Source organism: Sus scrofa, chromosome X, assembly GCF_000003025.6.
Source record: "Sus scrofa isolate TJ Tabasco breed Duroc chromosome X, Sscrofa11.1, whole genome shotgun sequence".
Classification (NCBI taxonomy): Eukaryota; Metazoa; Chordata; class Mammalia; order Artiodactyla; family Suidae; genus Sus; species Sus scrofa.
The window spans coordinates 123,081,294-123,096,900 of NC_010461.5; the positions used below are offsets into that span (position 1 = coordinate 123,081,294).

At 57.3% G+C, this 15,607-nt stretch overlaps 1 protein-coding gene across 5 annotated transcripts; it reads left to right on the forward strand.

The window, feature by feature from the left end:
* PRRG3 (proline rich and Gla domain 3) lies at positions 4,218–14,296 on the forward strand. 5 transcript variants are annotated; one of them, XM_021080120.1, is made up of 5 exons: positions 4,740–5,013; positions 8,072–8,109; positions 8,395–8,571; positions 9,057–9,217; positions 9,510–14,296. In XM_021080120.1, the coding sequence occupies exons 4-5, from the start codon at positions 9,158–9,160 to the stop codon at positions 10,035–10,037; spliced, it is 588 nt and encodes a 195-aa protein (XP_020935779.1). In that variant the 5' UTR covers positions 4,740–5,013; positions 8,072–8,109; positions 8,395–8,571; positions 9,057–9,157; the 3' UTR covers positions 10,038–14,296. The 5 variants fall into 5 exon arrangements, with proteins under 5 accessions (XP_020935777.1, XP_020935779.1, XP_020935775.1 ...); XM_021080119.1 differs by lacking the exon at positions 4,740–5,013 and adding an exon at positions 5,180–5,283; XM_021080118.1 differs by lacking the exons at positions 4,740–5,013; positions 8,395–8,571 and adding an exon at positions 4,218–4,492.

Sequence of the window (15,607 nt, forward strand, 5' to 3'; positions counted from 1 at the left end):
TCATATCCCTACAACCCCCAAGCTCCCACTTCTCTGCTCTCCTTTGCAGTGCAACTCCCCATGAGAACTGTCATTCACTACTCACTGTTTCCAATGTCTCTTTTCCCTGGAAATCACTCTTAAAGGTCACCAACGGCCTCCACATTGCTAAATGCAATTCTCCAGTCAACAGCATTTGAGCGATTGAGTAATCCCTCCTTCTTTTATTTTATTTAAGTATAGTTGATTTTCAATGGTGCACCGATTTCTGCCATACAGCATAGCGACCCAGTCATACCTATGTGCACATTCTTTTTCTCATACTACCTTCCATCAAGTTCTATCCCAAGACATTGGATATAGTTCCCTGTGCTGTACGGGAAGATCTCATTGCTTATCCACCCTAAATGTCATAGTTAAGGAGTTCCCGTTGGGGCTCAGTGGTAACGAACCCAACTAGTATCCGTGAGGATGCGGGTTCGATCCCTAGCCTCACTCAGTGGATCCTGAGTTGCCTTGAGCTGTGGTGTAGGTCACAGACATGGCCCAGATGCTGCGTTGCTGTGGCTGTGGTGTAGGCCAGCAGCTGCAGCTCCGATTGGACCCCTGGCCTGGGAACCTCCATATGCTACTGGCGCAGCCCTAAAAAGCAAAAATAAGTGAATAAATAAAGAAAGTATTAAAGTAATAAATAAAGTAATAGTTTGCATCTATTAAGTGCAAATTCCCAGTTCATCCCACTCCCTCCCCCTCCTCCTTACTCCCTTCTTCTTCTTCTTCTTTTTTTTTTTTTTTGTCTTTTTGCCATTTCTAGGGCCGCTCCCGCGGCATATGGAGGTTCCCAGACTAGGGGTCCAATCAGAGCTGTAGCCTCCGGCCTACGCCAGAGCCACAGCAACGCAGGATCCGAGCCGCGTCTGCAACCTACACCCCAGCTCAAGGCAACGCTGGATCGCTAACCCACTGAACAAGGGCAGGGACCGAACCCACAACCTCATGGTTCCTAGTCAGATTCGTTAACCACTGCGCCACGACGGGAACTCCCACTCCCTTCTTCTTGATACACCTTTCTCAGTTGGCTCCACCTTGTTCTGGTTCCCCCGTCTCACTGATCACCCTTTCCTGGTCTCATTTGCTGGTTCCTTTTCAGCTGCCGCCCCTCCAAGTGTCTGTCTTTCTTTCTTTCTTCCTTTCTTCCTTCCTTCCTTCCTTTCTTTCTTTCTTTCTTTCTTTCTTTCTTTCTTTCTTTCTTTCTTTCTTTCTTTCTTTCTTTCCTTCCTTCCTTCCTTCCTTCCTTCCTTCCTTCCTTCCTTCCTTCCTTCTTTCTCTCTCTCTCTCTCTTTTTTTTTTTTTTGCGTTTTTTCCAGGGCTGCTTCCCAAGGCATATGGAGGTTCCCCGGCTAGGGGTCTACTCGGAGCTGTAGATGCCAGCCTACGCCAGAGCCGCAGCCACGCGGAAGCCGAGCCATGTCTGTGACCTACACCACAGCTCACGGCAATGCCGGATCCTCAACCCACTGAGCGAGGCCAGGGACCGAACCGGCAATCCCCAGGTACTGTTCATCAAGTACAAGACTGGGTGGCTTCCACAAGAGACATGTATTTTCTCACAGATGTGAAGGCCAGGAGTCTGAGATCAAGATGGCATCAGGGTTGGTTTATTCAGAGGCCTCTGTCCCTGGCTTGTAGATGGCTACTTTCTCAATGTGTCCTCACATGATCTCACCTCCGTGTGTCTGTGTCCTAAACTCTTCCCATAAGGACACCAGGCAGATTGGAGTTTTCAACATATGAACTGGGGGGGTGCAATTCAGTGTATAATACTTGATTCATCTGTTGATCAGGGTACAGCGATGGCTTGAGACTCCTGTGGAGGAGGGACTGGTGTTTCGGCTCAGGAATGGGTGAAGCTGTCGGAGAGGGGCCGGCAACAGAGCTCACAGGGGGTTTGGTGCCGGGATGGACAGCAGTGGGATAGAGAGCGAGATGCCGGGGTTGAATGAGGCTGGAAGAGGGTGCTTCTTTCAGCCAAATGGAGAGGCCAAGGGGAGTCAGTGCGATGGAGTGTGCAGACAGGAGCGACTGGCCTGAGTTTGCAGAAGGGAGGAGAGGAAGGGTCAGGAGAGTGGTAGGGGGTTGAGACCCTGGGACGAGAGCATCGCTGATGTCGGGAATGTCACAGATGGGAAGGTCACCTATATACTTCGAGGTTCCCCGTGAAGAATGAAAATGCAGGTCCGTGGCTCAAAGTGTATTAATAATTTCAAGATGGTGACAGCAGAACCTTGAGCCAAACATAAGGAAACTTTCTAGGCATTGGACCCCGTCCCAACTCCACAGGGCCAGCAGCCATGAAATTCTTCTTACCAGATCGGATCTGGATCAGAAATGGAAACAGGTTAGAAGTTTGAACAAGGCTGGGGCGGAAGGTCTATCTTCTTGCACTGCCTTGGGAATTTCGATTGAAATATGATCTGCCTTTTGCCATCTTTTTGTTTTATTAGCAACCGTATCATATCTTTTTTGTTTGGGGGGCTGGGTCTTCCCATGATCCTTAGTGCCCTACACATGTGGTTTAGATGCCTGCCAATGTGTGTTTGCGTGTTTACTCAACAAAGCAATGAGTAAGAGAGGCTGCGCACTGCACATGATGGAGACGGAGCAGAGCCGCTGGTAGTGTTGGGGACAGTATCTGGTGGCGAATTGAAGGCTGAGCCCGAACCCAGCTTCTCACTGCAGCCCAGCCTCTCCTGCTGTGGACAAGCCTCTGAGTTGGATGCTAGAGACACACCAAGAGACAAGGTCCCTGGCCTCAAGGTAGAGGAGGCAGATGTGCAGCCCAAGTGAGCAAGCAAAGGAACACCACAGCTGGATGCAGGCAGAAGCCAGGACAAGTATCAGGCCCAGCCCCACCCCAGGCACACTTGACCTGATTCCCCCGTTGGCCCTCCTCCCCACCATTGGCGGCAGGGACTGTGATCATCACTGTCATGTGACAGATGAGGAAACTGAGATGCAGACAGGTGTCGTCACCTGCTGGGGATCCCAGAGCTGATCTGGGGGGACCGCCAAGAGCTGAAGCAGGCAGCGCACTGCAGAGGCGCTGCTCTTTATCCTTCCCACCCCTGGCATCCACACAGAACCCCACAGTCCCTGCAGACAAAGCCCTGAGAATGGAACAGTCAACACAGGCGGGGGTGGAGAATCCCGCAAGACCCAGAGAGGAGACATGTCATCTGAGCTATTTGGGAGGAATGAATACAAGTGCACAGAGGCTGACAGTGGGAGGAAAGGCATTCTGGGCCGAGAGGGAATTGGAAGGAGCCCGGCTGTGCTGGAGCCAGAAGCTCAGCTGGGGATGGTGGAAGCCAAGCTGGGGACCCTCGCTCCATACTGAAAGCTGTGTGGGGTCCTCTGCGAACACAGGGGTCCTTAAGCTCAGGATGGGGACCTGGTAGTGGACTAGGAGACCCAGGGGGAAGTAAGTTCTTAAACAGCCCTACGCAGTTTCCCCCACCAACCAGGGCCCAGGTTCTCACCCTGTGAACTGAGGGTGGCTTTAAAACGAACATATAGCCCTTTGGGCCGCAAAGGAGACCCCTTCTCATCCCTGTAGGTGAACTTGCTTTTTCCTGTGGGAGCCCAGGCACAGGCCAAGGGGCTGGCCCTGCCGCCACTGGGGAGGGTTGGGAGGGCCTGGGCAGGGAATGGGGGAAGGGGCGGAAGCGGGGAGCTCAGCCCGGGCCAAAGCTGCTTTCCGCCACAGGCTCAGGAGCTGCACTGGAAGCGGCGGGGGTGACGGAAGGGGGCCCTCCCTATCCCCCCCACCTGCGGGCGGCGGGCAAGCAAGCTGGTGTTTCTCTGGCGGGAGAGGGGGTGGAAGCAGTCCCGGGGGACGCATTCTCAGGCTCCTTCTGCCCCCAAACCCCAGCGCCCGGCTGCGCTCCAGAGGTGCGAACAAAAAGAGCCCCGAAAGCCCAGCAGGCCGCACCGGGCGGCTTCTGGGGGGGCTCTGGCAGACGCAGACCTGGAGCTCCCCGGGCCGTCCTGCCCTCTCTTAGCGGTCCGGCTCTTCCCGCGCTTCTGCCCACTAGTGTCATCTCTCTGCTCCCGGCGTCTTGTCCCGTCACGCCAAACCTCCCACAGCGGCCTCCCGAGGGCCCCCCCGCCCCCACCCCGCGCTCCCCTTGCAGGCCCAGAAGGTTCCTTCCTCTCCCACTTCTGCGCCTTTCGTTTCCCCAGCCCGTTTCTTCCTTGGTTTCGCTGCAGCCCCGCGAGGGCGGCAGGCTTCTCCCCATTTCCCAGATTGGACAGGAGAGGAGCCTGCCGCCCCGGGGCAGGGAAGGGGGAGGTAAGTGACGAAGCCAAGGTCACCCAGTCATTGGCGGAACGGGGCCTCGACCCGGCCCCGCTCCTGCAGGCCCTCTGGCGCCTTGACGAGGCCGGTCCGGGCGGCTGGCCCGCGCCCCTCTTGCCGCTGCAGGCACTCGGGGCGGGCGGGCCGGAATGACAGGTGAGCCGGGACAGGGGACGGTCGCGGGGGTTGGGCCACGCGGGGACGCCTGGCGCGCCGGCTTGGGGTGCGGCCGCCCGGGCCCGCTGCGGCGCGGGGCTTCCGAGGGCCCGCGCCCGGGGCCGGCCCGGGGCCCGCGCCTTGGGCCGAGGGTCCCAGGCGCGCCCCGGGCCCGCCGGCCAGGCCCCGCCCCCCGGCGGCACGGGCGGGGGCAGGGGCGGCGCCGGCGGAGTGGGGCGCGGGCGCGCGGTGCTCGGTGCGCGCCACCGCCCCTCCGGCCCAGCTCGCCGGCCCGCCCTCCCTACCCCCTCGGCCGGCTCTCGTCGCCCCCCACCCCTCCTCCTCCTCCTCTCCGCGGCCCGGCGGCCCGGCGCGCGGTGCGGCGCGACGATCGCGGCCTGGCACGGTGGTCGTGGCGCTCGAGGGTGGCGCGCCAGGCGCGGGGCGCGAGGCCAGACCTGGTGCGGGGGGCGGGCAGCGGCGGAAGCCCCAGAGGAGAGCAGGGGCAGGGGGGCACCGAGGTAATGGGGAGGGCCTGGGCGTCCGGCTGAGAGGGGCGGGAGCTCCAGGCGCACTTCGGCCGGGGCCGGGCTGAGCCCCGGGGCGCCCGGGGCGGCGGGAGGGCAGCGGGGCGGGCAGGGAGGGAGGGAGGACACGGCAGGGGTGGGCCGGGGGGCTTGGCCGACGGGGAGCAGGTGGGCGGGGACAGGGGCCCTGCTGGAAGAGGCGCAGCAGCGAGGTGGCGGGCTGCGTGCGCAAACAGGGCGGCCGCCTCCTGGGCCCGGAGAACGGTGAGGCCGCTGGGGTTGGGCGCCCCAGCCCCGAGGGCACGGTTCCGTGTCCAGGGCCGCTGAGCGGGGCGCTGGGCACTGTTGGGGGAGGATCTGGAGGCCCGGCCGGGCCAAGGCGCTGGGGGTTCTCCAGCAGACCCGGGAGAAGAGTGCTGCTGGGCCAGAAGCAGGAATTCCTGGGCAGGACGCTGGTGGCAGGCACTGGTGGCGGGCGACAGTGGGCGAGGACAGGCACGTTCGGGGCTGGCAGGAGTGGAAAGGGGACGAGGAGGGCCCAGACTTTGGGTTGGAGCATAATCTGGGAGTTCCGTGTCACTGGTGGGTTGATGAGTCATGAGATTTGGAGATCTCCAAAGAAGCCTTTCCTGGGGATCAGTTCTGAGGGAGGGAAAATGCAAAGGGCTGGGATTTGGAGAAGCGTTTTTGAGGCCACGTCTTAGGACACTAAGGTGCCCTGATGGCCGCCAGTCCCCAGGCGAGGGACTTGGGGAGCTCTGTCCCAGAGTGCTGCGACTGGGAGCCTGCAGCCTGGGGTGGGGTGGAGGAAGGTCTTTGTGGTGGCCCGTCCCTGCCTTCCTTCCTTTCCAGGCCTTCAGGATTCAGCTGTGTTCCTGTGGGGAGTGGGTTAAAAATTCCTCTGGCTTCCAGTCGGCCTTACAGTATCCACCAGGGGCAGGAGGGACATATACATGCGTGACTGCAGCAGCATTCTCTGTCGTGGAGCCCTCGCGCTTCCTCACTGTTGCCATAGTAACGGCCTATTGATGGTGTATTTATAGGGGAAGAAGCAGGCGCTAAATTTTGGGGAAGGAGGGGGAGGGGGCCTCATGGCAGCAGCAGCAGCAGCAGGGAGGGTGGCTACAGAATTGTTACTGGGTGGGCCCTGCCGGGGAGCTGTTTTGGGGGTGCCTGGCTTGTCTGAGGCTTAAAAAGGAGCTAACGACTGAGGCGGGTGTCAGGCTAACACACTGGGGCCTATGACATGTGTGGGTGTGTGTGCGTGCACCACGGTCGGGTGTGTTTGGGACAAGACGTAGCTATATGGAAGCTGTTATGTAATGTCTCCACATCAAAATTTAAAACACAACACTGCCATGAGATAGATATTTTTCTAACGTCACTTATTAGTAAAGCCTCCACTCACTCTCGTCAATCCATGACACGCAGTTCCATTTTTCTTCAATCGAGAACCTTCCTGTCACGCACACCACACCCACAACCCTAGACAGGGGACTGGCATTGGCTCTAGGGGACCTGCAGAGATCCCTAATGGAAGCAAGATTTTGAGACGATATTCCATCTTCTCTCTTATCAACACTCGGAGCGTCAACTTCTCTTATGTTGGCGGGCCCGTCTGTTGGCATAGTCACATGTGGATAGTTTTGGGTGGGATTCTTGTGGCATTCAGAAGAGAAAGGCTCCCTTTTAGCAGGGCATTTCCGTAGGTGGACGTTAGAGTTGCTGTTTTTTCTTTGGTTTTAATTTTACTTATGATTCGTTTTCTACCTGTTTGCCAAAAGGCTTAGACGATTGATTTTCAATATACATAAGGCTGAAAACGTAAATAGATAAGTGACTGCCGTGTCACAGGGGAGGAGCACGTAGGTGCTCAACAGCTGAGTTTCTAGTGCCCCTGTGCTTCACGGTCAGTGTTACCATTGAGCTTCCTGGCAGCCTAGGCAAAAAGGGTAGCACATTGGGTTACACCGTTCCTGTGTCTTACGTCCGTTTAGTTGTAAAACCGGAGCTTCTGCTTGGGGAAGGGAGCAGCAGGGTGATCTCCTCCAGATGTGGACAGCTTGGCTGGTATTCCAGAAGATGGCCGTGAGTGGGAGTGTCAGCTGGGTAATTCCTGAGCTTACAGACTGTAGTTCCCATTAGAGGCCACACTCCTGTCTAGCTAGCGGGTCCGTTTGGGTCACGTCGGTCCGTGTCTAGGTCCCCTGCTGCACGTCATCTGGGCTTGGGCCATGACTTTGGAGACGGCCGTGGCTGCCATGTTAAGCTGTGCCAGTGCCCGCTTCTTAAACACGTGCCACCTGGTTTCAGGGACCGTGCTTGTCATTAGAGGTATCTGGGACTTGCCATCGTGAGCAAAATTGGTTCCCCAAACAGGTCCTGGTCTGTCACTGTTGTTGACTTGCTTGACGTCACCTAAGTGTCCCTTCTCCCGGAGGGCTTTTCCACCGCAAAATGTAGGGATTCACTGAGGCCAGTGCCAAAGGAGGAGCATCGGCTTGTAGAGATTTTTCTTTCTTTAAAGAAAAGGTCAGGAGTTCCCATCGTGGCGCAGTGGTTAACGAATCCGACGAGGAACCATGAGGTTGAGGGTTCGGTCCCTGCCCTTGCTCAGTGGGTTAGCGATCCGGCGTTGCCTTGAGCTGGGGTGTAGGTTGCAGACGCGGCTCGGATCCAGCATTGCTGTGGCTCTGGTGTAGGCTGGTGGCTGCAGCTCCGATTCAACCCCTAGCCTCCATATGCCGCGGGAGCAGCCCAAGAAATAGCAAAAAAAAAAAAAAAAAGAAAAGGTCAACGCTTAGGTCTGGACCCTCAGAATGTGTTCTTGGAGGAAATAGCTAAAAGGTTTGCTTTGGCCTCTGCTGCCTCTTCTCGGCCTGGAGAAGAGGGAGAGCAGCAGAGCTCTGAGTGGCCGCAGAGGCTGAGGTGCCCCACGAGGCGCTGCTTCGACCTTTGACCAGGCCAATGTGGGCAGGGGTCAGGGCCAGGAGGGGGCGCTGTGGGTTTTGAAGCGGGATTTCATTATGACTCTGCTTTTCTCCTTTGCCAGGCAAGTGAGACACTGGATCTGAGGGAGCACGATGGCAGGTGAGTTTTTCTGGGCCGGGGCCGAGGGGTCAAGGGCCATGCCCAGGGGCTCACGGGAAAGGTGCGGATCTCCCTGGGGGCATCCCTGTGATCTCTGTCTGATTGGCTGGGGGTCGCACCAACCTGGGCCACTCTGAGAGAAGCGAGTCCCGCAGCCCAGGGGGCCTGGGGAAGGGAGCCTGCCTCCTGACAAAGGCCCGCCTGCCTGCCTGGGACTAGGAAGTCCCGGCTCTCGGGAAACACCAGGAGGAGACGTCACCTCTTCCTCATCCTCTAAACTCTCAGCTCAGGCTCCCGGGGGAGTGCAGCTCATCCTAGGCCAGTCGCTCAGCTGGAGCTGGCATCTCCTTGGGAGCAAGTAGATATGGCTCCCTGACGGTGACAAGCTGGCTGCCGTCATCTGTGCCCAGTCGACAGAGGCCTAGATTCTCCGTACAGACCCTGCCGCCCGCCTTCCTAGAGGTACTCTCAGGTTCTCGTGCGTCCAGTCTCCTGATCTAGTGCAGCCTGGCTTTGCACTAGACTGTCTCGGGCAAGGCTACTGATGCCAGGCCATGTGTCGGCACAGGTAGCCATTTAGGTGGAGGGGCGCCTCCCTGCTAGCATCTGCTGGGCTCTTTGGCACTGGGTGACCAGCATGAGCCCCAGAGGGGAGCACGTGCTCATGAGAAGGGCTCTGATTTTCTCCTTGTGCCATGAGGCAGGAGGGACGGCCCTGTCTTGTTGGGGCCACGATACTCCAGGCAGACCTGTCAGGGCATCACAGAAAGCCAGCCCTTCCATCCCTTCTACCAAGGGCCAGCCGTGTCTGCGGTGGCGTGTTGCCTGCCTCCTCTTCTGCCTCGCTTCCCTCCACCGGTGCGCGCCCACCCGTCCCTGGACCGAGTCCACTTGGCGGGAGCCTCCGGGCCCCTCCCGCGCGGGCCTCAGCGCGGCTCTCTCCTCAGTGTTTCTGGAGGCCAAGAACGCCCATTCGGTCCTGAAGCGGTTCCCCCGTGCTAACGAGTTCCTGGAGGAGCTGCGCCAGGGCACCATCGAGCGGGAGTGCATGGAGGAGATCTGCAGCTACGAGGAGGTCAAGGAGGTGTTTGAGGACAAGGAGAAAACGGCACGTACCGCCCCCCCGGGGGGGGGGGGCTGGGTTCTGGGGACAGGTGTAGGCTCAGCAGTAACACCAGCAGGCCCTGGGATCGCCGACGCCCCGGAAGCCCCGGGGGCCCTGGAAGAACAGAAGGCTGCCCTGAGCGTCCCATCGGCCCGCCTCGGGGGTCTCCTGACCTGGGAGGGGTGTCCTTTGTCCCCCGGCCTCTCAGAGGCCCGTCCGAAGGGCAGGCTGGGGGCCACCGCAGACCCTGCTGAACGTCACAGCAGGCCTCTAAGCCGCCCTTCTTCTTCCGCAGATGGAGTTCTGGAAGGGGTACCCAAACGCCGTCTACTCCGTCCGAGACCCTGCGCAGAGCTCAGACGCCATGTACGTGGTGGTGCCCCTTCTGGGCGTGGCCTTGCTGATTGTCATCGCCTTGTTCATCATTTGGAGGTGCCAGCTGCAGAAAGCCACCCGTCACCACCCGTCGTACGCTCAGAACCGGTACCTAGCGAGTCGCGCGGGGCACAGCCTCCCCCGGGTCATGGTCTACCGGGGCACTGTGCACAGCCAGGGCGAGTCCTCCGGGCACCGGGAGGCAGGGAGCCACCCGCAGGTGGTGCTGGGGCCCAGTCGCGGAGGTAGGACCACGGTCCGCCTCGAGAGCACCCTCTACCTCCCCGAGCTCTCCCTCTCCAGACTGTCCAGCGCCACCCCGCCCCCGTCCTACGAGGAGGTGACTGCTCCCCAGGAGAGCAGCAGCGAGGAGGCGAGCGTCTCTTACAGTGACCCGCCCCCCAAGTACGAAGAGATAGTGGCCGCCAACCCCGGTTCCGACAAGTAGTGGGACTCGGGTCCCATCCAGCGGGAAAGCCTCGTTCAGGGGTCTCCTCTTTTCTTTTTAACTTTTTAAAGACTGTGCCACCACAAAACAGCCTTAGCCTCCTCGTTGCCAAATAATTTCCCACCCGTGGATTTGCGGGAAGTCGGTTGTCAGAGACAGGTGGCGGGGGGTAGGGATCACGCATGCGCCGCGACCGCGGGCTGGGGGTGGGGGGAGCGAGGAGCCGCGAGCCAGAGAGCCCATAGCTCTTCCAGAAGCCCCCAGGCCCCTGCCCTCCTGTCCTCCTGTCAGGGCCTGGCTTCTCTTATGCCAAAGGAATCCCCCTGTTGAGTTGATCGTGGCTGGCGACCCGTTTGTCTGAAGCCTCGCCACAGAGACGAGGGAGAGAAGCCAGCCCTTCAGCGCCCTTTTCCCTGACTAGCCCTGCTGGGCTCTAGGGCCTGGCTCACTTGTGACAAGGACAAGGACCGAACAGAACCGGAAAGAGTAACAACCTGACTGAACACAATACAACACAACGCTGTCCCCTGGGCCGCGCATAGGGGTTCAAGAGAAATCAGTGGCACGGATCTGTGGCACTCCCCTCCCCCAACGCCCACCCCACGCTCCTGACCAGGTTCCGAGGAATGTCTAGAGCCACCCGGAAGGGGCACGGGGTGTGTGAAGGATGAGGGGCAGCGCCTGGCTGGCAGAGCTGCCTCCTGCAGGTTGTGGACCTTGGCGTCCCCCAGCCCTTGGCTCCCCGGGCACCGGTACCAGCCGAGCCAGAGCCGCCACCCACTGGCTCAAGCCCAGGCTTAGGCCGGGGAGGACAGACTGTGGCACCCAGGGTCTTTGAATGGTTGAGGGCAGGCTGGGGGAGAGAGCTGAAGCGTCCTCCTCCTGAGGGTGGCCCATAGGATGAGTAAAGCCATGCACTTGGCCTTCTCCGAGCTGTGCTCTCTGGCTCCTGGACCTTGGAGGCTATTCGCCTTTTTGTGAATAGGTGTGTTGAGATGAACCTGGTGCCCGCCTGGGGAGATCGTCAAGGGTCCCTTTGGAGGAGTTTCTTGGTGGGGGGGATGCGGCAGCCCATGACCTGGGGTTGAGGGCCCATCTGGGATTTGCTCCGTCATTGCCAGGTGCTGGTCCTTTTTTAGTCCCCCCCTTCTGTGGCCCCGGGAGCTGTCCGCCTCTCCATTTCGGGGAGGCTTCGGACAGCAGTGGGGCGGAGGTGAGCACACAAAAGACACTGTCGACACTGCCTCCCCTCCCGTCTCCCGCCGTCTTCATCCTCCTGGCCTCAGCACCAAACCATGTTTCCTCTGTGGTGCTTTACAAAATGTAGCAAATTTTTGTGGGGCCCCAAAAGAGTGCACAGCCAGGGTCTATTGGCAACCACAGCGGTTTAAAACCCACAGAGAAGACAAGCTTCTCTCTGTCTAAACAGCTTTCCAAGGCAAGCCTCGGGCCTCGTTCTTTGACTTCCGGAGGCCCTTCCCGCCCTGGGCCCTCGGCCAGGAACGCACTTCTAGAAATCTGTAGGTTACACGGGAGTCGGTCTCCTGCCGGTTGAACCTTTCTGCCCCTCCCCCTCGCCCTCCTCCGGAGCTCCCTGATGCCAGAGGTGCTGACCAGGTGGCATTCCACCTCTCCCCCTTCCTCTTCCTGCCCGCGGGCCTCTAGCATGTCCTCGGCCCGTGCCTGTCTGGGACCTGGGAGGATGCCCAGGAACGCCTGCTCCCTTTGGCCCCTTTGCAGCTGGCCGGAGGTGGGAGCTCTCCGGGTCAGGTGCTTCGCAGCGTTCTTCCACGTGGGGTTGCCACCGTGGGCTCTGGGACGTCTTTTGCAGCATCTCGTAGAAAACAGACTGTACAGTTCACAATGGTCAGAACTCCTCGTGGTGCACATTTGGCTTTTATGAATGCCCTGTACATATCTTTTGCAACTCTGTCTTTGTACCGACGTTGATTTGATACAATGCTACACCTGCAGTGGCCACATTTTTGTTGGTTTTGGACTGTGTGTGTGTGTGTGTGTGTTTGTGTGTCCGTATACACGTGTGCACGTTGCCTTTTCTCACACGCTTATCTGAAACAATAGCCGGTGTGTGGCTATATTTGTACCAGGAGGGTTCCGGTCTGAAGGGAGGAGTGAAGAAAGCCGAGCTTAGCTGTTGGAGCCCGCCAAAGTTGCTTCCTTCCACCCCCTTCCCGAAAGATTTGGGAAGAAGACGGAGCCACTCCATGCTGTGGGACCCCCACTGTAACGCCCTGTTGGCGCCGTGCCCCCAGCCTCCACGCCTGCTCTCTGAGCATCAGCAGCTGAAGGCAATCTGAGCACTCCTCAGCCTTTTTATTTTTTTTTTTTTACTTTTATTTTTCGGTGGAAAGGTGGGTGACTGTTGACTGTGGGAATGGAAGGGCTAGTTATTTAGGTATTTTTCATTTAAACAAAAAAGAGAAAAGGCTTTAAAAAAATTCCTCGGAATGTGACAGTCACGTGTTCTCAACCAAACTCTTTTGAAGATGCTTTCAAACAAGCATCACGATCTCGTCGTCCCTCCCCTGCTCCTCCCCATTGCCTGGGGTTTTCCAAATGAAAGCACAAGAGAAAGAGCGGGGTGCGCAGGTGCCCCCCAGTATGTGCAGCCTCCGCACAGCTGCGTGGGGGACGTGCAGATGGCCAGACGGACGTGCAGCGCTGCGCAATCTGACCTGGAGACCAGGGGCCGCCTCTTCTGCTCTCGAATCCCACTGCCATTAGTGTGAATTCCTTAGGGTGCTTCAGAAAATAGGGATCCGCCTGATTGGTTGGACCTGGTGTCTTTGGTAGCCGGAAGAGGACGGATCCAGGACAGGAAAGCATCCTTTTCTTAAGGAGTTGGAGCCAGATGGTCCTTCTCTGGCTGGGGGTGGGTCTGCTCACAACCGAAGAACTCAAAACAACACTGCCTCTAGATCGTTCCTTTGTCCACGAGAGAGACAGGGAGCGAGCTGATGGATAGAAATTCTCTTCGTCACTGACGCTCTGTCTTTCTAGGAGTGTGTGTACGTGTGCTCTGTGTCATGTGTGTGCCCTCATGTTCAAGGCCGAGACGGGGAGCTGGGCAGCCAAGCTGCCGTCTGCGCTGCTTTTCGGCTTGACAGGTAACACAGCTCCGTGTCAGGACTGCAGCGATTCAGAAACAAGCACAGCCTCCCCACTGAACTCTCCTCCTGCTAATCTGTATAATCAGCTAATTTAACAGTACTGTAATCAGACTGCCTGTGACTACAGTAAAAGCCCACTAATTCAGACCTTAGAGAAAACCCACAACTCCAGATCATTCGTGGAATCTGCTATTCTCGCTCGGCGGAAGTCTTTGAAATATTCTTCCCGTTAGTCAGTGTTCAGGGTCCTATGTGTAAGAGGGGACCGAGTTTAAAAGGAGTACCTTTTGCAAATAAAAGGCTCAAGACATTAAGAATCCCCTCACCGTGCCTTCAGCTTTGGGGTTGAGCAGTTGTCGTTTGTTCCTTCTCCGCTGTGGGGATGTTGGCTCTGGCAGCTTTCCATTCTCCTCCCTTCTTTGCTCTATGAATACAATAGTTGTGAACTAAACTGCAATTTACAGTAATACAACTGTGTCTCTTGCTAACTAGTCTGCAAAGCAGATGTTTTCGCTATCAGACTGGCCGCTCCCATCATTCGCCCCCGACTATTCCAACACAGTGAGCTTTTTTCCTTTCAGGGGCTGTGGGCGGTGAGGCGCGCGCTCTCTCTAGCAAGAATTTCTCGGACAAAGACATCCAAACAGCACAGCAACACCCCCCCCCCCCCGCCCCGGGCTCAGTGCCTGCCCTTCGCCCGCCCCCGCCCGAGCGTTAACACAGTCCTTCAAGATCGGGACAAATCCCACAGCTGCTTTTGCCTCCTCATCTGTCTCCCCTTATGGATGCCGCTTTCCCAGGCCTGAACACACCTGCTCTTTCACTCTGTGATCGTGAATTTGTGACAGTGGAAACCCTGATATGTGCAACTGAGCTTATAGACATGATTACTGTGAAATGGATTCATTTGGGTACCACTTTACACCGTGCTCGTATTCATGTGTTGCCCCGCATCAGCTGGGAAATCTGTACATTCGGTAATATGTCAGGATTCCACTGGAGCCTGGGGGCAACAAACTCTTCTGATTTCCTTTCTCCCGCTCTCTTTTTTGTCATTGTTGACTTTAGCTGTTGGTCTCTTTCTGTACAAGAAGATAATGAATAATAATAAAGAGCAAATGCCATTCACTTGCATCCTGTCCTCATCCATCTTGGATCCTTGCTGACTCTCAAGCTTGCATGGGGCATGGATGGTTGTGGGCCACACTTGTTTTTCCGAAAGTCAGGCTGTAGATAGGGAAACAGCTCAAACCGGTCTAGGAGCAGGAAGCGGAGAGGTCCTGGGTCCAAAAGTTTCTCCCACGTGTCTAAGATGATCTGCTGACCCCCTCACCCGATCCCTGGTTACTCGTGCAAGTGTCCTTTGCTAGGAAAGATGTCCCGCTTGGTTTGGGAGCTGGGGGGAGGGTGGGAGGGAGAAATTCCTCTGGGCCCTGCGTAGGTGATGCCTTAGCCTCCATTCTGGGAAGCGTGGTCTTGGCCCCGAATGCTCCCAGCTGTTGGTACAAAGTGAGATGTGGCCGTGGGAAGTTGCTGGCAAAAGTTGTGCCCATCCACAGTAATGAAAGTAATCCAGCCTTTAATAGGAAAGGTCATGGCAGCCATGAGACAATGGTAGTGAAATTCGGGGCCTCCTTCGAGGACTGAATGTGGAGGCTCCATGCCAAGAATGACAGCCAGAGAGAGGCCTTAGCTTCCATGCTTATCCCAAGCTGGCTTATTGACGATGCCAACCTCCTGGAGATGCGCACAGATGATGGGGTCCTGTTCTGAACATAAGTTTTGGATTTTAGGCTCTTTTTGCCAGAAACCAGCACTCAAGGCCATGGCTTAGGGTCCAGCCTAGCCCATTAGGGAGCTAATACAGGAGGCCTTGGGGAGGTGGGACCTCTCTTAGGCTCTCTCCAGCCCCCGGCCTGCTTGAGATGTCACAGAATGAAGGGACTGAAGGACAGTGGAGAAGAGCTACGAGCTCTGCTCGGAACTGATCATGGCTGGCACTTATTGAGCACTTGGTGTATGCTAGGCCCTGTACATGCATCACCTGAGACAATCCTCCTCCCAACGAACCCGTGAAATCTGAGGCCAGACAGCGGGGAAGTGCCAGCCTCATCGTGTGAACACAGGTCTGTCCGGATTGTCACACCTCAGGCCGGTCTTATTTCACTGCCGATCACCTTTGGAGGTCGCTTGGCTTTTCTTTTCTTGTTGACTGTTCATCCTCCCAGCACTGCCACCCCCCAAGTGTTAATTCCATAAGGGCCAGGACCATGTCTAACTTTTTTTTTCTCACCACTTCTTCCCCAGAAGTCAGCACAGTGCCTGCCTCACAGTCGGCATTCCATTAAATAAAATATGTTGACTGATTTTGGTATCTAGCCATAGCCCCAGCTCCATGTAGCAGTTTTTCTTGGGGACATAGCAACGTCCTCCAGACCA